General features: G+C 42.3%; 1 protein-coding gene across 6 annotated transcripts in view; it reads right to left on the bottom strand.

The window, feature by feature from the left end:
* The window catches only part of MCF2L (MCF.2 cell line derived transforming sequence like), a 171,543-nt gene extending 152,149 nt beyond the window's left edge, over positions 1-19,394 (bottom strand). For 4 of the 6 annotated variants that reach the window (XM_032997057.2, XM_032997045.2, XM_032997047.2 and 1 more), the window contains exons 1-2: positions 19,251-19,330; positions 9,419-9,617 (exon numbers count right to left, since the gene is read on the bottom strand). In XM_032997057.2, the coding sequence (XP_032852948.1) occupies positions 9,419-9,596 (178 nt within the window). In that variant the 5' untranslated portion in view covers positions 9,597-9,617; positions 19,251-19,330. Of the gene's footprint in view, positions 1-9,418; positions 9,618-19,250 lie in introns of all 6 variants that reach the window. The other 2 variants (XM_032997044.2, XM_032997046.2) reach the window with 2 other exon arrangements.
* Between the last annotated feature and the right edge of the window lie 2,375 nt (positions 19,395-21,769).

Genomic DNA, 21,769 nt, shown 5'->3' with positions numbered 1-21,769 from the left:
TCAAGGACTTTTCAACTTCTCCTGTCCTGCTAGTATGCAGGTACACAAGAAGGTGGGGTGGAGCTGAGCCAAAGCAACAGACCCAGCCCAGCCAATGGAACGTTCCATATCATACAGTGTCATGCTCAGTATATAGATAGAAGGGTTGATCAGGAGGCTCCACACAGTTTTTCAGGATGGTAGTTTCAGGAATCTCTCTTCTTTGGGATCACTAGCCAGGAACGGGCTGGGCATCGGTCAGCAGGTGATGAGCAATCATATTATGCATTACCCATTTGTATTTTCTATTATTACTATTATCATTATTATTTCAATTTTATTTTATTGCCCTTATTAAACTGGTTTTATCTCAACCTATGAGTCTCCTTACCTTACCCCTCCAACTCTCTCCCCGATTCCCAGGGGGTGGGGGAGGGTAAGCAAGCGGCTGCGTGGTGTTTGGCTGCTGGCTGGGTTTAAACCACGACAGCCCACCAGCCTTACTCCAACTGGATTTTTTGGCAAGTCCTGACAGCATTACAATGGTCCCCAATACCTTCTCTGCACATACACAACCTCATGCATGTATCCACACACCTTATTGGAAACAGAAGCTGCTGGCAAGACTGCTTGGTTTTTCAAGGACCTGCTCCCCACCTAACAGAAACAACACTGATGCAGTTTCCCTGGAACCCTCACCTTTTGGACAGGTATTCTTGGAAGCAGCTTATCCCAGGCAGCTTATTTTCTACTCAGTCCATTTCAGTGTAGCTGGTTTTCCCCAAGGTGATTCTTGGATGGAAGTCACATGTGCTGCAGGGCTACCACAGAGCCTTCCCTCCCTCCCTCCGCACACTTAGTAATCAGCAAAAGTACATTTCCCCAGGTAAGCCTTTGCAAAACAGGTCACAAATTTGACAGCAGAAAGCTTAATCTGACAGACTCCAGATGTAATATCAAATTTATTTCCCTCCTCTAGCCTAGTAATGGTTAATGGAAAATATATTCATCTGTTCAATAATTAGTTTAGATGACATTTTAAGACTACAAGCAATAATCTAATTATGTGCAACACAATTTTAAAAAAATCACAATTTTTCTAATGTACCTTATGATCAACAAATAGGCTTAAGCAGATCTGATAAGCTGAGAAGAAAAAAAAAAAAAACAAACAAAAACACAACAGCTCACTAAGTAACTTAAATTGCATGTCCAAATTAAATAAACTCTCCTTAGCCTCTAGCAATTAAAATAAACACAATATATTTAGCTGGAGGAAAAGGTTTTCCTTTGACAGCTGGCCATTTAACTAATTCTAGTCAACTCTAAAACAGTACAATTTCCAACAGCAAAGAAACCCAGCCATATCAGTACGCATCGAGTCTGAAGTCTGCTCCTGTGAAGAGTGAACAAAATGAGCTCCTAGACATCTATTTTAAGTGGTAGGAAGATTTTTATGCACCTTACATGTGGACATGAACACATGTTGTAGCTATAGCAAAATGCAAAAACAGACTTGGTCAAAACCCCTTAAATCTTTTATTTTATTATTTTCCAATATTTCTGTTATCAAAGCTCCCTCCACCTATGTAGTAAAGTTTGACTTTCTAAACACTCAGAGTGCATTGATTAACCCCAGCAAATCCGTGCATTGGCATGAAACAGCCCTGAGTAATTCCTCAGTTCCAGAGACAACAACTGAATCCAGCACCTAATCTGGGTATTACCTAATCTGGTTAGAACAGAGGCAAAGCAACGCATTTCCGTGACAAATGGTCCAGCTGGAAGCCAGTGAGTCAATCTAACCCCCCACTTTTTACCCTACAGATATGTACATGACACTGAAACGATATTAAGGCAGCATGTGAAACCTTGTAGCTCAGATGGTTTCTGTTGCACCTATGCAAGACCTAATGTTTACATTCCCAACTTGTCCCTCTTCACCGCCTTAGGAGCAAGTGCCAAACCCAACAACAGCCTGCCCTTACAGAAGCAGAAGAGGCAATAAGCAAGGAACTCCAAGCTTGCCATGCGACTGCTCTTCATTACACAGCAGAGTACATCGGAGGCATGAGATGTCTAAGGTCATGCACTACCACCCTGCCAGAAAAATAAGCCAGTATCTATAGTGGAGTTTGCTTTTTCCTGTGTAGATATTCTAATCAAGAATATTTACAAAGACACCCACTGCCTACAGATGCAGAAAAATGGGATTTACAGAATGCCTAAACAGCTTAGACATGTAACCCTTCCTGAATTTTGATTACACTGCTGCTTAGGCACTTTTCTGATTTCTTTGGAGTCACCTGAGGCACCAAAAGCACAAAGGTACTTATGTCAGGGACTAACCAGAATTGACAGAGCTTTCCTACTTTAGTTTCAGCAACTATATAATGTTTCATCCTGCATGGAGAATATCTGAAAAGTGAAGCATGATTTAAATCAGAAGAGAAAGATCCATTACATTCAGAGGTATGACAAAAGCTATTAATTTTCATAATAAACTGTTATTGCTTTATCTTCTGATTAAATGGCCATGTATTTCAAGTAAATTATAAACAAAAGGACATATATAACTACATAATATTAAAATATATAAACCTCAGAAAGTTGTATTAACTTTTACTAGCTTAATGTAGCTAAAGAATAATTGCATACCTCCCTACACAACATAAAAACGCCACTACTGGAGGAAACTCCAAATTTCATCATGTATCACATCTTACCACGAAAGTGTTCTAAACACCATGCCGAGCAAAGCAGATATAGCTTCCCCCTAATTCAATCTTTAAAAGTTCCTTCTTTGTATAGATTACTGGTGTTTGCCTCTCCCTTGGCAAGCAGCTCTCCAAGTGCAGAACAGGCAGTGAAATGAAGGCAGTCAGGCTGGCAGAGCTCCAGTTCTACCTCCCAGGTTCATGCGATCTCACAGCTAACAAGGAACCCCTGCCAAACTCTTTCTGAAAAGCAAAAGACTCTCTAGGAAATAGGAGAATAGAAAGGGAAAGATAACAAATGTTGTGGCTGGGCTGCTTATTACAACAGAAAACAGGGAAAAAATAGAAGGAAGTGCAACAATGCAGCAAAGGTATATTTCTAATACGCTTAATACAGCATTAAAAGTTGTGATGGATCAGTATAAGCCATTCCAACACACAGTACTTGAAACATCTCCCTAAAATCTTTCCCAGCTGGGTTCAGTGAATTTTGAAGAAAAATTAAAAATGCTTTGATACTTTCACTATAGCTGCAGATGGTACTATAGGTTCTTCAACTTTATCTTAGTGGCCTGGGCAAAAGAAAAAGAAAAAAGATGACTAGTAGTTAATAAAGGCTGAGAGTAATTTCAGGCAGCACCTTTTCCTGCATTCCTTCTCTGTGAAATAACCACACAGCCAAGAAAGCAAACAGCAGTTAAACTGAAAATTCATCAAATGTGGCACTAAATTACAGACATATATATATATGCACACGTACATACACGCACTCTGAATTTTATTGCTGACATTGCTGAAATACCTCTCCATAGTTCATTTGTAGCTGGCAATGCCTTTTTACACTAATAGAGCTTTTCTGCTCTAACCTCTTGAACTGAACGCTACTAGTTGAAAAAGAAGTTATTTTTATATCTTCCATATTTCCTGTAACTCCCTGGAAAGAAGTAATTAGAGCATGATGTTTACTATTAATTTCATTTCAGAGGCTGGTTAACCTTCAGAGCTTAAAAGTCTTAAGACTAAAATCCTGACAAGACTCCTACTGATTTTAATCAGGCTTGGATTTCATTGCTCTATTACTTGAAGCAGCAACACAATACTGATGAGGTTTACCATGCAAAGGTTCTCTTTTCCATGTTGTTATATAGATTATTCCAATTAGCTTTAAAAGTGTCTAATTTTGAGGACTTAAACTTGTAAGAATTTGCCAAATTCCTTCAGTAGAACTTCAGTTTTAACAAAAAGCAGCTCGTTTAACTAACACATAAAAACACTGGCTCGCAAACATGTGCTGAGACTGATACCAGTCCCACAGCAGCCAGTAAAGGAACAGGCCTGGAAAGACATTTATTTATAAAATGTAATTCCACTGTAAGCAAATAGCCTTGAACACTGAGAAATGCTGTGTACCAATAATACCTGCTATACCTTACTTGGACATGCACTTCACGACAAACTACTAGTACCAAACAAAAAGTTCAGCATGGAGACACTTCAAATCTCCCACAGTAAAATCCAGCCATTCCTTTAGGGACAACCCACTGTTGCAGACAAAGAAAAGTGTACAGCAAAACAAATACTTTTCTCTGTCCACAGTTACAGTGATCCTAGTTCTATGTTTGTAAAAAGGAAAATAAATCCTGAATCCCCCCTCCCTGAGCATTATGACAGATGCCACCAGGAACATCAACAGCTCTCAGCTATGTGCTGGGCCATGCGTCACTGAGCGGCTTTGGTATTAAAACTCGGGGATTCCTGCCCTAGTTGGCTTTTTTTTTTAAAGGCAAAAAAGGTCATGGGCTATTGAGTATCTGCATGGACAGGCTGAGAAGTCTACAGTGTCACAGAAGCCACACCAATGTTAATCAGATGACAGCACACTGTTGTCACTCCCATGAAAAAGTAGTCTTGCTGCATATGGAATTCTAACACCAAAGAAATCTCCAACTGCCTCACAAATGTTGGTCTTAACTTGACATTTTAATTATTGTTTTTTTCTGAGTATGCAAACAACCTCATCAAAAACACTTGGTATGATATTCATAGCCTCATTTTCTACATATATCTGATAGCTATACTAATCTAGTTTATAATCAATCCCTTGAAAAAAGCTTTTCATCAAGTTGTTACTTGAGGTATGCTGCAATGTACACAGCTTCGCAAATTAAAATTAAAATTCTAGTGAGATATTGAGTACAATAAAGCTTCTCGGAGAATATAAAACAGCTCCAAGAATCAAGGAACTTTCCAAATATATCACATAAATGGAGGACTTCTCCCCCAAAACATACTGGTACTCTTAGCTACCAATAACAGCAGATTCTAGGGGATCGTTTTAGGTTTCTTATTTTTTAGTTAAGTTTTTTAAAAGGTTGTTCTTGTAGACATCAAGGAATAGAATGGATTTGATCCAAACAGCATTAACTATTGTTTTTCTGAACAGTCACTTAATTTGAAACAGTGTAATTATTACAACAATGAACGCCTACAATGTTTCCCTTGTACATAGCTACTGAAATCTTGTATTTATACAGCAGTGACTAGTGGAAACAAGGGGTTAATGAGTATAACTGAAGTTATACTCTGGGTTCACAGTATAACTGGAGTTACCGGGATGTACAAGTGTTTAAGAGACAGCATGTTGTTGGGTTTTTTCTCCCTCTGATGCAGGTGACAAGTCATCAGTGGTCTTGATAATGTAACCTGACCACACTGTTCCAGACAGTGATATTGTAGCAGGTATATAATTCAGTCAAAGCTGTCAGCTCCAGCAGTGCCATAGAGTAGTGCCTAAAAGGTGTTAATGTATGGAAAACAATGCAATTTAACATTTTGAGATGATACCAAGCACATTTCTTTCTAAGAGCGGGTGAATGTAATAGAGTAGCACTTCAAGTGCTTGTGAGCGCAACAGCTGATGTGTTTTGCAGCACTGTTACAAGTATTAGGACTGGCACGTCACAGTCACTCAGCTGTCTTGTAATTTCTCATGCAAAAAAATCCTATCATGTAAAATGGTAAAAAGAGACCCATTTTATAATTTTAAATGTTTTTTTTAAAAAAAAAAAAAAATGTATTCCTGAAGTATGTCTTCTCAGGTAAGTTTGGACCACAGAGACTTCAAACTTCAGTCAGCAGTCACTTATATCCTTGGATTCCTCAAAACCTGGGCAGTCATTATAGTCCCCTTACTTTTGCAAAAGCTTTGACTGTAGCACCCTCATGGCAGTTTGCTACATCATCGGCAATTACAATTGCCAAGACATCACACTAGCAAATCTTGATACCACAAAAGGTTCCCTTTGCTTCCCTAGTGCTTTAGCATCATGGCAGGAGGGTAAAAAAATCCTGTGTGAAAAGATTCTATTCCAAACAGATGTGTACTGAACAGAGGAAAAAACAAAACAAAGAAAAAGGTGTCAACCATTTGGAGGGGACCATCTCCAGAGCAGGAAAGCCCCACTCAAGAAGAAAATGTTGTTGTTACGTAAACAGGCCTCCAAGCACAGCACTCTGTAAGTTCAGCCCTAAACAGATAGAACAACATTAACAGGCACTGAGAAATTATAGAAATACTGACTTTTTAATTCTTTTCTTACTTTTAAAAGATTTATGACTGTCTTCCACCCCTCCATCCTTTCTCCACAATCTTTCAGTTTTCCAGACTCTTCTGAAGACAAGAGGGGGAAGAATGTATTGCACACACATTTTGAAATGAGGCACGAGCACACACGGGCTGGTTGGACATTATCATGCTTCCATCTCAGTTGTGCTCTGCCTCCAGCTGTACGTTGCATGCTGCTTCTATCACTTCCAAGCTAGGCTTTTAAGCCTTCCAAGATGCAACATGTTCTCTCTGTGTGTAAATTCACAGAGATAATGAAGACCTGATCTTAATTATAACTTCTAGGAAGACACTGCAGTGAAAATATTGCTATTCGTATAGTATCAATAGCACAGCAGATTAGTTCCTGGGGAGGGGGAGGGAACAAAGGCGTTAAAACTCCAGCAACAGCAACATATGGTTTAACTAAGAAGAGCAGCAAGATGGTCTCCATCCTACAGTACTATTAGTCTCCATGAGGGACTAAGACCCCTCCCATTTGTTTACAGAAGCTGAAAATAGAGAAGGGAAAAGACTGCGACAACATTGCTGGAGTTTATTTTCCTCAGCAGCATTTCTCTTTTTGCCTTTTCGCACCAGAAGAGTACAAGGCTTAGCTTCACAGAACAAGGCACCATGGCTTTCTTTACCAACCACAAAAATACTTGCTGCTTTTCCTGAAATAAGTATTTGAACAAGTATTAGAAATAGAGCAAAACAACTGCTCATTCCACCACATACCCAACATACAAATTGCCCGTTTTAAATATTCACCATGTTATGCTGCTGTAGTTCTTTTCAGAGCTGATTCTTTTTAGCAGTCCCTTGATAAAGTCAGAAAATATTAACATGCAGATTGAATCGATTAAGAGCAAAAATTGGTTAAAAAAAAAAAATCAAAACCCAATAAAATGGCAACAAACACAAGGATTCATTCAATCCCCAATACTAACAACAGTCTTCAGTTATGACGCCGGAAGAGTTTTGATATTTAAAGTTCAATAACTACCAAAAAGTTATCTGCAACTAAGTTTCTCCTGCCTAGCTCTGGGAAAACTCCTTTCCATCTACATGCTGTTGCCCAAGTTGAAAGAAAACAAACAGACATTTCTTTGAAAACTATGTCCCACTTTTTCCAGGCATAAAGAGTATTATCAGGTGCTTTTCAGTTTTGATTAATGGCTTGCAATTCAGCTGTCAAGCCAGGCATGGATGTAATCCTAAATGAAAAATCTGCTACATCTCTGGCCAGGAAACTTTGTCCAGAACTTCTTTCACTAAACCTGATACTGTTTACACATGGACTTCATGTGACAGAAGGACAGGAGCCAAAGCTAAAAGATGAAATTAGCATAGCCATGTATGTGCAGGTTATTATAGGCAGTCCTACGCCTATGAAATATGTATATACATTCAGTTCCTGGTCCGCCTTCACTGCTTTCATTCTGACCTGTGCAGCTCACTATGTCTCCTTTGTAGGTCAGTCAGTCAACCATTGATTCACTGTTACATCAACAGAGATTACACATGCACCTCAGTCTGAACGTAACACAGCTCTCCTGGATTTCTGAAGAGGAAGAGTAGCAATTTCCCATTTCAAATCCTTCAGATGACACAAGACAGAACTACCTTTCCTCTGACTTTATACTCCAGGCTCACCTTCCCAGGACCTGTTTGATTCTTCCACCACAGAAGCAGCATACTAAAACAATCTTGAAATCTCTCAGCCTAGCTTAAAACACTGAGATGGAATCGAGTACACCTAGCTCAGCTCCAGCAGTGGTTTGTTTCACTAGAGATTTCATGAAGAACAGGCTAGAGACTGCACAAGCTCTTTAAATGGTCTGTTTAACAACTCTCACAATTAGGTCTAAATCTTCTCTGCAGAAATCAAGTTTGCATTTTCTTGTTCTTATCCTATTAGATATAGACAACAAGAAAATTAAAATGAGCAGATGACCACCTTCTTCCATAACTTAGAAAGACCTCCACTAGAAAGTCAGAATGTGTGTGCTGTCCCTTCTATTTTCTCTTGTAGTCTAGATACACCCTCCTTATTTCCACAGAAATCATATTTTGTAACCCTCTGACCAGTCCTGACATCCTCTGGAATTTCTGCAGGGTTTTTTTTTGCATCTTTCCTTCTTGCCCTCAAAAGAAATCTTGTATTTTGGCTGAAATCTCACTAGTACACAAATAAAATCATTACTCTAATAACTACTTCCTTTTAAGCCAGAGAAGAATATGAATCATTCTGTAGTAGCACCAATACCATTAGCTCATCCAAGCTGCAAGAATGAGCTTTTTTTCCTTTTATGACACAGGAATCATATCCTGCCTCATAACTGTACACTAAATGCAAAACTGCATTTTAGTGAATCTCACCTTTCCGGTTTTGGATCATCTTTCCAGCTGAGAGAGGTTTGCATGAATACGTGTAGTTATTTTTTAATTACCTAGGAGACTTTTTAAAAATCTATTTAACGAAATGAAGATGTGTTACTAAAGACCAATTGGTATCAGATACAACTGCTAATCAAATTATATAATTATAGTCTATCTGCACTAGTACCAAGGCAAAGATCACATAGTTCATATATGAATGCAACAGCTTCCTGCATGGGTAAATGTAAGATCAGATGGTATGGGAAAAAAATGTATTCTTAATCCCTGTAACTATAAATTAGCACTCACTACAGTTTTCTGGATATGGACCATGGCAACAAAAGCAACGTGATAAGGTACAGAAGTATTTTTGTACTTGCTTCTCAGCAGTTTCTCTAGAGTATGATTTTAAAACTGTAGGAAGGTAGGTCAGGTTTCTCCGGGATGACTATTTTTTGCTAATCAATTAATTTATGGAATGATTTTAATTTCTTGTAACAAGCATCGGTCCTCCTGAGTAAAGATCTTCACACTACACTGGCTGCTACTGAATGTTTGTTTTTGTGGTGACATCAGCCTCCTCCGACTCAGCTATTCCTTTATTTGGGCTCCCTGCCCCGCTCTCCTTGCTAGTGATGAGACACCACCGCTAAAATTCTTAAAGTCATCAGTCCTCTTAACACAGTTTGTCAGCGAGTTGGACAGTTTTCAAAACACAGTATATTTGTCTCACCTGCCATGCTTTCTGGCACCTCCTGCTTATCTCGCACAAGCTGCATGATATCTGACACCACAATCTGATGGTTTGTATCTTCTTCTTTCTCTTCATTAGACTGTCTGGCTGTTGCAAAACAGTTGCAGCTTCCAGTTTCTTTGCACGGGATCAACCTCCAATACCAGTAGTCAGACATGAAAATGCTGTAAGCTGATCTCTGAAATTTAAAAACAAACAAAATCATTTTCTGCAAGAAGAAAAAGCCCTAGCTACTTGAAAGAAAAGGCAGAAAAAATGCTAAGATTAACAGTTACATAAAGATTATCATATCTTTGATCCTATTTAAAGAAAAAAATATGCAGTTTATAATAGCCATTTATGTTATCATATGCAGTCCATAATAGCCATCCATGGTATTGTACCGTAAAAAACAAAACAAAAACAAAACAAAACTTCAGGAGCCCCCTGTAGTTTCTCAAAATGCTTATATTATAGGTCGGGGAGCTTACCACGAAAAAAAAAAAAAAAAAACCAACAACAAAAACCCAAACAATATACACATATCAAATTACATACGATCTTAATAACTGCATAAAGGCAAAAAATATCAATATCACACTATTTTCAGCAAAACAAGTCAATATTTATCTCAAAAGTATCTTCTGAAACCCAGTTTAGCTAGTTGAAAGAACACCCATGGACTGTCAAAAAGTGAAATAATGTAAGAATAAAATAACAATAAATTTAAAAAAAACCCCTTGATACTACAAGTCCTGTGATATGGGGGACTGAAATGAGAGTTCAAGATTTTCATAAACATTAACTGAAGGAAGCCTTGACACTGGAAATGTGGCAGGAAGAAGAGATGCTTTGGTTTCTGACAACAGCCGGGTCCTGTGGGGCTGCCCTCTTCCTGAGCAGAAGAAAGGGCCAACGGTCGGTTCCATTAGCCTAGATAAAGGTAATTACCAGGCTTATTTGTACTTACAGGTAAGAGAGCAAGTGTGTTCTTAAACACCTGCAGGCTTCTCAATTTACATATACAAATGTCAGAGAACTCCAGTGTTTTTACTCTTTTACATAAAAAAACCACCCCCTTCTTGAAGTTACAACTAAATCATCATTAACTGTAAAAGATTGCTTCCACAGGAGGAAACAGCTGGAGCTTTCCAAATAGTTACAGTTGATAAAAGGTATTGGGGAATTCTGCAAAGTGCTAGCAAGGTGTCATTTCTTCAGGAAATTACACCACGTCCAGAGACTGGTTTATTCCCCCTCTCCTCCAGAGGGTACGTGGGCAACAAACAAATGCCCAAACCTCCAAGCACAAGGGACCTGAACAAGCTTTTCCAAGCCTATCTGTAAAATATCAAGCCCAGGCAGGGGAGATGGGCATCTCCCAGGGTAAATTTAATGCTTTTTGGATAAGGAAGAGATGCACAATCTCTGTTTGTCCTACAAGCGTCTAAATCTGAGTGTTTCTAGTGCATCTCTGTTTCTAGCTGTTGATTAGCTTGAGTAAAAGCATCGCTCCAGACCACAGATATTAACAATTATACCTGTAGAGATTCTCTACATTACATTTAAAGGTGGAAGTCTTAGAGACCTGAGGAAGGTAAGCTCCATTTAAAAAGCCTTCTTAGAAAGAAACAGCCAAAAAAAAAGAGCCCTGCATTATTTAGCACCAGATCTCCCAGGAATCACCCATGAAGGATAAAGTACACCTCTCGCTGTCACTTACTACATTACTTCAACAGAAGAGATGATTTTCCAGATAAAATGCTCATCTTCAAATATTACTGCAAGGTGCATCTTCCTCCCAGTTTAAAGACAGTAATTTTGGTTTATTTTAGTCAACATACTGCCAGTTTCCTCAGTTCTCCCTTCGCCTCTTTCCAGACTTATAGGCTTTGCAACATTCGTCAGAGGATGGATAATGCAGTTAAAAGCAAATTCAAAGCTCAGCTCTTTCTAAAACTGCCGAACCCAGCGGGTTCAGTGCACACATCCTCCTTGCCACACAGGTAGCAGCAAGCAGTTACAGCTGTACTAAAGCACATGCTGCTTGTAAATAATGTATGCAGTACATAGTATGTACATGTAAGCTCCACCTGCCTGTGCAACTACAGGCACAAGCGTGCAACGTGCAGGTACTCAAGCAGCACGTGCACGGGGATTTTAAGGAAAGATGCACTTCATAGCACTCCAATGTCTTTTTTAGTTCTGTTGGAGCAAGAAGTGTGTGTCTGTGTGTGTCTTTCAATTACCCTTATGCTTGAGACATTAAATAAATAGATTTTACTTCCTAAAGCTACTTAGCTTTAGTTTAAAGTTTTCCTGTCCAGAACTTCCTTTTATTTACCCCAAGAATTGAGGCATAGATGGGCAAGTCCCCTCTGAAGGAAACAAAAATCCTAGAAACTTCCAGTAGTGTTTGCCCCTGCTCCCATGCAAAGTGAACTGAAAAGGAGCTGGATCTATGCTCCAGTAGTCGGCAGATTACTCTAGGAATAAATTTTTAATTTATTGCCTTTCCTTAAGGGATGGAAACTCCTGAAGATAACCAGAAATAATTATATCCAAACATACAGTTAGAGACACACATTTTTGACCTTAATCCTACTTTAATTAGTTTTCTGACCCACTCAACATCTTTATTTTGATTTTAAGAGCAGTAATGTGAACTTAGTTTTTAAGCCAACAGCTCAGGGACTCAGAGGACAAAGAAGTTGGGGAAAAAATATGGGAGGGCTGAGACATAATCACTACATATGTTTTTCATGCTTTCATGAAAAAAGGCAGCTCACAGAGACATTCACGAAATTGACTTGACCAAGATTGCTTATAAAAAGGAAAACAAAAAAAGCAGGGGGGGGAAAACCAAACCAAACCAAACCAAAAACACAACCTGATTTACTCTTCTGTTTTAAGAGCTAACGTAAAGTGTTCCAAATAGTCACAGCATCCCTGGACAGATACATATCCACCTGGATCACTGCAGCGCTACTGCAGACACAAGTAGCTTTTCTTATTATTTCAAGACATCCAAAGATAAACTAATGCCCTCAACCAGCATAAAAGCTAGGCTGATGTACTGAAACCTCCATTTGAAATTTACAAATCTAAGTAACTGCTCCTGAATTTCAGTTCTGCATGCAAAAACCAATACTGCTTGTGAGTTTGGGGGTTCCTGTTTTGTTTTAAACCAGATTGGATCCCTTTGTCAGGGCCTGCAGGCACTGGTGGACTTCACTGGCCCTGACCCGCCTCAGCCAGAACCTCTACCCGTAGGCCCAAGAGCTGCAACCTAAGTTTAGCCCAAGGCCTTCAGTCCCTACTTAAGCTGTGCCCTCGGCATGCCTGTCTACAGCCCTGTTCCCTGGGCTGACCTACCTCGCAGCCCTGCTTTGAGTCCTGGCTCTGGATCATTTCACTCCCAACCGGACTCCCTGGAGAAAGCAGGTTCATTGCTCACCAGGGCAGGGACGGCTGGTGGAGCCCGTTACCAGCGCCCAGTTCTGGTGTTCAGACCCTACAAGCAGTGCCCTGGTCAGCCCCAGCTCCTGCCTCAGCCCCTCTTGTGTGGCAGCCCTGCTCTTGCTGCTCTCTGACACCAATTATTAAGGTACAACTTAGGCAAACTCAGATAAAGACCTGCTTCTTAGCTCTGTGAAGTTTAGCAAAACATAATTCTAATGGGGATACAGCAAAGCACATAAGAACACATAGGCTTTGGCAGAGTCCATCTGACGATCGTGATAGTTCCTTAGCACTGGATGAAAACAGGCACAGCCACGTTACAGCTTTGGTACGTGCTCGAGGTTGGGAAGGAGGGAACAACACAGTAGGTCTGACGGGTCACTGTGAATTCAGTCCCCGTGTAAAAGTTCTGTTGCCACCTGTGATGCCAGTCACTTCCAGAAGGAACATCGGGTAGGGGTCACCATCCCCCATTTCCTACAAATAGTTGCCAGCTATTCTGATACCAATTAGGTACGCTGCGGGCTTTGTCTGCAAGGTCTGACAGCACGCTAGACAGATCAGATCTTAGCTTTGAAACTCTAGTTACATATGGGGCCAATAATGCATTAATATGCAATAGTAAGAAGTAATATGTAATATTATTACGTAGCACTCCACACTACTTCTTAATTAAGGTACAAATGCTTTCTGATCCATTGCGTATGAAATTCAGACATATGAGCAGTTTTTGAAAGCAAGAGTCCTTCTATTTCAATCACTCTGCACACACACTTCTCTGAATTTACTTCAGTTTCCCATCCAAAAATTCCCTTTTAATTCAAGAGTAGCACCGCAAAGGGACTGGTTAATAAATCATCTTCAAATGTAACCAGATTACATAAGGCATCCAGTTATCTCAGAAACTTAAGTCAACATTCTGCAACCACTTTGCCATGGCAGTTAAACCTGACTCCTCAGGTCCTGGTTGCTCTGAGTCAATACACTATTACTGGATCTCTGTTGCTGCCACATGGTGTAATTTCTTCAGCTATTTCCCTGGTTATTTAGGCAGGGCATTATTTCTAGTCAGGTGTAACATAAACATTTAAATGTATCTCACTTCTAAGACCATTTGTCCGCTATTTTCAGATTGTCCTGTGACTTATCCCACTCAGCGTTTAATCACTGCAGCGTTTTACCATGTTTTTATCATTGTTCCACTTAAGTCACCAGGAAAAAAAAAATAGATTTACGTGGGGAAAACTGGTCCTAATTTAGCACCTACTAAGATTTCACACCCTTCCATATACATGATGACACTTTCTTCCAATGCTCTTAAAGAAAAACTGTTTAGCATGTTATCCAGCCTGAACAAGCAGGCTCCAATTTAGCAATTCACCAAGCTCAGTACACCCATATCAACAGAGATACTGGAGTCCAGCTGACGCTGAGCTCATCCATGTACCTCGCAGGTCTCTGCAGGAGAAATGGTCTGGACTGGACACCAATGTCTGCATAGTACTAATTAACGTTTCTTTATTTTAAAATGGATTAAAACACACTGAATGGTATTTAAAGATTCTCATCAGAACAATATTGATGTGTTATTTTAGGTGCACGTGTCTGATCTGCAGCATTCTTCCCAATTTTTATCCTTTTTAATACTGGCCAGTCATTCTTCCTATTGCACAGTACACTGGGAAAGTGTAAAATATGTAAGACACACATACATTATAGTCCAGGTTCCTCCCACCTTAATTCAGATGTTAAACTGAGAGGTCTAAGTTAGGAACCTACTTGACCCATGTGCCTTCAGCATTCACTGGAGTAAGAGATGCACATCTCCTGAGGCCCATCAGCCCCTCACACTGACGTGGGAGAGCCCAAGGCAACTGTGGATGAACCTGAGTTTGTATGATTAAAAGTATCACTTGTGCACACATTACCAATAGAGTGCCACAAAGAATGAGTCATGTAATAAAAACAATAAAGCATTTTAGGGTTTTAGTAAAGCCTATTAAACTACTCAAGTTCTGCCTATGGAGATACTGTATTTCTACTCTTGCCCCTCCCCCAGTCCTTTCACAATTTTTTCAGAAAGACAGGGAAAAAAAACAGCAGTAACAAAGCCCCAGGCATTCTCATCTCTCTAGGGCATGTAGAATAGATGTTTGGAATCAAAATCAATTTAAAGACTAAATTTTTTCTCATTTGAAGCTTTACTGTGATCAACATTTAACTTGAATATTACGTAGTCCTTCCAGATAAATCTTCTCATTTTTTATTTAAAAGCTTTTCACAAAGCATTAGAAACTATCAACAGACCTATGTAGGAAATACTAATTTCAAAGAAATTGCAAGACTACTTAGCAAGAGCTAAACTGAGATCTCTTCAAATGAAGGAAAAAAAACCAAAACAAAACAAAAAAAAGAACAAACGTGTTTCATAAGAGAAATGCTTTCTTATTTATTCAGCTTTTCATCTTAGAGGTAGCCACTTCTTTTCTGAGGAACACTTACAAGTTTAAATTGTCACAGCTGTCTTCCTTCCTCCAAACAAGAAAAGTGTATCTTTTGATAGTTAACCCAGAATCATGAATCATATTTTAAGACATCTAACAAAAAGTATAAAAAGGTAAACATGCACACACCACAGAGGACAGCTGAGTTCTCCCAAGACTTGAGCAACCTTCCCTGCTGCCTGCCTACACCACTCTGCACGTAAGCACCGGAATAGCTTCAAGCATGGTGCCACATTTTCTCTCCCTTTTCAGAGCTACAGGCCCAGCACACACCAAGCTGCCCACAGACCATCAGAACAGAGCATGAGGGCAAGGGAACAGCTTGCTGCATGTATTAAATGAGGTATGGGCAAACCCAGATGTTCCTTCTCCTCCTCCCCCACCAGCTGCAAGCATCCTAACCTGAGCTGCATCTCAAGTCCTTCAGAAATCTGGACCTTATAGAGGCACTGTTTCTACTTTGGATGCACCACAGGAAGAAACAGAGGCCCTCAACTTTAATATGCTATTGGATTTGTAGAGTGGCTTGCTGTCCATTTTGTACAAACTTCATGTCTAATGGTGGATGAAAGATCTTCCCTATTTTCAGTGAATATAACCAAAGAAAATCAGAGTCTGAGGCGTGTCAATGTAAATGTGAGAAAAGCACCATACCATAGAATTCTAGTTGCCTAGAGATCATTATTAGCAAAAGCATAAATTTCCTTAGTCTTTAAAACTCCCACCAAGCCACCTACATTCCTGAAAACTCAGCTTTTGGAATTAGGTGTCTACACTTCTCCTCCTGCCCCCTTATGTTGCCCACACACACCAAAGTTTTCTTTCCCACTCGTTTCTCCTTCCATCCATGAGAAACCAAATAGTCATACTGACCTGAACATGGTGTCCTCTAAAATGGCATGGAGAGCAGTTTACATAACTTTAAAACTGTTCGCAGTCTGTATCTGTTTCCACTCAGATCACGTTTCTGTGATTTTTCTCAAGACCCCAGAGAACAACAAGCTAGGTTTCATTTTTAAATTAAGCCTGAAATACAATAGAAGCTGAGAGTGCTACACAGCTCTCTGTGGAGAATGAGGTGGTTATGTGCTTGACCCCTTATTTTAAGGGGCTGATAAACCTCTCTTTATTCAAGCTGCTCTCATGATCAATCCAAACTCCCATCTCACCAATGCATTATTATTGCACGCACAAAACCAGGAAAAACACAAGACACTGGCACCAGCATGAACACACTATGCAAACACCATTTGTTTAACTCCGAGGTACCTGGGGCCAAGCATGCAAATCCTAACTCCTAGACTAATTCAGTTGAAAGCAGCAAAATATAAGCTACTTTCTGAAGGTCAGTGAATACATGGCATGTTCTGTTTATTTATTTATTTTATTTTTTTAAATCACAGAAACAAGCATTAGAATATTAGCAGTTTCTCTTGAAATCAGAACTTGGAATGTCAAAGACCTTTCTCTGGAGAAAGCTCCCAGGACAGCATCTTTGTTCAGTGACGATATAACAGGAGTACGTGCTTTCCTCAGCTTAGAGGACACAAGTCTCAGAGATCACTTGGGTCACTTCATCCCACCGACATGCTGACAAACATATAATAGGTGTCCAGTTTCAAAGGGCTCACAGAACATCTACTCCGCAAGTCCCTTCTCCTCCTCCTCCCTCCCAACCCCAGCTTGTTGCACATCAAAAGCATTTTGCAATAACCCATAAAAAACCCCTCAAGACTCGTAGCTTCAGCATTCAGCCTTTTACCATAACACACATGGGGGGAAAAAGGGCATGGCTGAGCTCTCCTTAGGCTCAAGAAGCCTTCCTTACTGCCTGTCAACAGAAATAGAGAGCACTGCCAGTGTCCTGTGCCTGCAGAATCTCTTGAACAGAAGCGCAAAGTAAAGGAGAGCCTTTAGGAAAGAAGAGGTAAGTTTTCTCTTCCGATCTATTTGGGATTTAATTTTCTCGTTAAGTAACCATGCTGAATACTTCCTAATGAAGCTGTTACAGATTTACCCAGCAGGGTAATTTTGTTAGAAATGGCAATCGACAACAACTTTCATCTTGAAAGGAGCACTGTATTAAAAGTTTCAAGTAGATGTACCTTTTAAGATTATTAAACATGGTGTCTATTTTGAAGCTTCTGCAAAGCCTCAACAGTGCACACAAGTGGCTGCCTTCAAGACTGATTTTACAAACATCTCTGTCATTAAAAAAAAAAAAAGCCTTTCCCTGCAACTTCTGTAATTACTTTTGTATAGTGCAGTTCCGAATCAGTGAAGCATAACACCTCTGGAAGCCACCTGAAACACAAGAATTTAAAAGTTCAACAGAAAAAAAATCATGGGGATGTGGCCCAGACCTCCGTACAGAGCAGATAAAGACAGAAAAAAGGGTTCTGTGGTAGCAGCCAGGCCCAAAACACAAGAAATGGCACACAACACCAACAAGTATGAAAACAATGCTCAGTTCTCTACCCTATGACTGTGCCTTTATTAGCCATGTGGTCTAGCACCTTCTTGAGTTAGGGTCCAGATAATTTTTTTTCTCTCCTCCCCTTCCACTTAAATGTGTACTTTTGTTTAGAATGGTATTATTTATTTTTCAATATGCTAACTGAACAGGCACATTTAATAAACACAGACCCTGCTGAAGAACATCATTTTGACTGTTCCTCTCCCCCAAGCCAGAACGACTATAGGTGTACTAGTAAACTCCAAAAAGCATTTGAAGATTGTCATAAAATGGTAACCTATAAGAGAGCTTTTAGAAAGGAAATTTGATTTCTTTTTATTTGCTTTCTGAGCCTTTACTGTCCACATGCTCAATCATTCTGAAAACAGTAAATCCGGCTGGCTTTTAACATGAAATAAAGGGTTTGCAAGAGCAAATCTATTGCCAAGCCCATCAAGATAAAGTTCTACATTCTTTTTCAAGGTTTTCAGCTAAAAATATCTTTCTTTCTGGCTCTTAGATTGCAAACGCTTAAGTCTCCTTCTTTTTGTAGATACAAAAAGAAACAGAAGAAAAAAAAAAAAAACAAAAAACAACAAATCTACAGACAACACAGCTGGCTAATTTATTTTAATAGTCCAGCCCAGTGAAATACAAAAAGTAAATAAACACCACAAGCGGCAGAACCGTCCTATTTCACAGTCCGTGCGATTAACCATTGCAGGTAACACCAGCCAACATAACCCCGCATCTAAAACATCATCTTCGTACCAGGGGACCGCTTTGTTCCTGTAATTCCGGGATGCTTAATTAATCTACTACAAAGCCACCAGCACAAGCCCTGTTCGCATCACGGCAGGGCAGGGCAGCCCCAGCCCCCCCCCCCCCCTCCGGGGAGGAGAGGGCACCCCGTGGCGCCCACCGCCTTTATTTATTTATTCGTTCGTTTTCAGGCAGGTTACCGTGCTTGCCTTTGTTTCGCCTCCTGCGAAACAGAGTGAGGTGGCAAAAAACAAGAGGGAAAGAAAGAGAAACACACACACACACACACACACGCCCCCCCCCCCCCCCCCCCACCCACCCCCCCCCCCCCCCCCCCCCCCCCCCCCCCAAGGCAAAACCCCCATCGAGGAGTCCCGGTGACCAGCCGTGAGGTCCCACCGCCGGTGCTCGCTGAGGGGAGCCCGGTAGCCGGCGGCACGGGGCGCGCCCCCACGCCCACGCCCCTCACCCGGCTGGCGCGGCGCGGCGTGGCGCGGCGCGGCCGGCTGCCCCCCTGCCCCGGGGGCGCCACCGCCGCCCTGCCCGCGGGGGAGCGCTGCCCCCGGCAAGATGGTGGCGCTCCTCGGGGGTGGGGACGAGCAGCAGGCTGGGCTGCCCCGAAGGCGCCCGTCCATCTCCCCTCACTCACCTCGGCGCCCTGCCCGGAGGAGCCGGTGGCCGCTGCCCGCCGGCGCTCAGCAGCTCGCCCGGGCGAGTGGGGCAGCGCCTCCCCCCGCGGCCGGCGGGATGGATGGCTGGCTGGCAGCGCGGAGGAGGCGCCGCGGGGCCCCGCCTGCAGCCGGGGGGCGGAGAGGGGCTGCCTTTTGTCAGGGCCCCGCTCCTCTCCCCAGCACCGGCACCCCCCCACCCCGTGGGGGCTCTCGGGGGGGGGGGGAGGCGGCCAGACGCCCTATTGTGGGGCGGGGAAGGGGGCGCGAAGCGGAGCCGCTGCTCCTCCTCCCCGCCCGGGCCCGCCGGCCGCGCTGCTTCCCTCGAGCACCTGTAACGCCTCACCGCCCTGGGGGGGGGGGGGGGGGGAAACCCTCCCACGGGCGGGAAAAAAAAAAAAAACAAAACAACTCCTCTTGGCGGGAGCGGCGCGACCTGCGAGAGCTCCCGTGGGGCCGTTGGGACCCCGCTGAGGCGAGGCGGCGGTGGCAACGCGTCACCTCGCGCCACGCCCGGGCGATCCGTTAACGGCTTTTTTTTTTTTTTTTTTTCCGGAGGAGGGGGGTTAAGCTGAGGGCTGAAGGGCGCTTGTCCTCCGCGGCCCCCGGCAGGTACGTGCTGGGCCCCGGGGCCCGGGTGTGGGGGGGCGGCCGGGCGGGCTTTCCCGGGGTTGTGGCAGCTCCCCGGCGGGTGAGGGCACGGCCGGCTCGCAGCGAGGAGCCCGGGTGACCAAAGGCAGGCGCGCACCAGGTAGGTGGAAACGTCAGGGTGCCGTTTTCCAGGGAAAGCAGGGGGTTTTCAGGAAAAGCGGGGGATTTCCAGGAAGCGGTTGTTACCTGCAGGAGTATCGTCTCGTCTTCTGGGACGCGGCGGCAATGGCGCAGCGGTGCGACCTGGCTGTGCCACGCCGAAGTTTGGCAGCCTTGATTTCGGCGTTTCCTGGTGTTTCAGTGTTTGGCTTCCAGGGTTTTATTTTGCCTTTATCAGGGTGCGTATATGAAGATAACAGCTTTTTGCGTTTACAACTTGGTCAGACAAGTGAACAGCTGGAGGTGGATTCGTTTTCCCATTAGAGAAAAAAAAAAAAAACAAAACAGCAAACCAACCAACAACATGTATTTGCTTTCTTACTCAGGTATCCCCCAAACAGTAGAAACTTTGCCTAGAAGCAAAGTAGTGCACAGTGTGTGCTTTCCTGCGCTGGATGTATAAACACGTGGAAAACGGGAGCTGTAGAGAAGGCGTGCGCCTCAGGGGAAGCACCCAAGATGTGTGCGTAGCTCTGACCACACAGAATTTTCCAATCCCTTCTCCTCTCAGGTGATCAGTAGTCTTTCGCACCGTTCTCTACATGCCTGCTGCAACAGTGGTGGTTTATAGTCATGATAACCGAACCACAGGTTTTGGGAACTATGTTTTTCAGGAAGAGTATTCCAGGACTGAGAACAAAGGAAGGTTACCACATATATTTGTACTTTATCTTTCCTGAGAGGGATCTGGGTTTTAGAAATGCATCAGATGACAGAGATATGCTGTGTACACTTGTCTTCTTAATAACCTGAAATGCTCTTTCTTAAAGCCCGGTGACCCAAGGCAGAGTCAGGAGATGGCTTACAGAAACAAGGTTTCAGTATCTAGCAGCTTCTTACAGCAGCTTAACCCAAAAGGTGGGTCAAACAGAACCAGAGATGCGAGCAAGTAATCAAGTCACCTTAGCAGAACCCATGCTCTGTTCTCCACAAGATACCCTGTGCTGCAGATGCCATGGGAAAGAATCACCCTGTAACACTTCACTGCAAAACGGAGGATTCTGCAGATGAAAAGCACAGATTCGGATAAATCACTTTTTTTTTTTTTTTTTTTCCCCCCAATACCTCACAAGAATGTTTTCAGTGTTGGTTGAAAAGATCCGGTTGGTTGTCCAGGGAAAAGGACCAATTAGTGATGACATAAAAGAACAGAGAAGACGCCTTCATTTGGAGATACTGTCAAAAATAACTTTGAAAGAAGAGTCTGTGAAGCATGAGGGAAACGGCGATAAAGCATACAATTTAGATTTCAGTTCTGTTTTGTGTTGCAGGCACTGTCTGCTCTCCATCCCTATAGCTACCCTTATAGCAGTAAACTAAACAGGGCTAGGGTTCAGGCTTAAGCCGCAGCACGTGGTCATCCCCCATACCCTTCCCTCGGTGGTGGCGTCCCCAGCGTGATTCTGTCCTAGCAGACTAGCAGTCTCTGAAGCAATTCCCAGCACAGTTCCTGGGTCGGTGTGGGCCAGGCACCATTCCGAGCAGACCGCCTGCGTGCAGCTGACCTATTTCGGGAGATAGAAGAGTTTAGTTGTGCCAGCTGGTTCCTATGACAAAGGACAGTTCCTGACCTGCTTTATTTGCTAGTAGAAACATGAAGGTTTTGACTTTTGCAATCCCCACTGTGTTCTGTGTCAAGCCAGAGCGTTAAGCACTGGCTGGTTTCGAGCAATGAGAAATTGGACAAGAA

Source organism: Tyto alba, unplaced genomic scaffold, assembly GCF_018691265.1.
Source record: "Tyto alba isolate M040663 unplaced genomic scaffold, T.alba_DEE_v4.0 Super-Scaffold_45, whole genome shotgun sequence".
Lineage (NCBI taxonomy): Eukaryota > Metazoa > Chordata > Aves > Strigiformes > Tytonidae > Tyto > Tyto alba.
The sequence above is the reverse complement of the archived record's forward strand: the minus strand, read 5'-3'. Positions and strand labels throughout refer to the sequence as shown.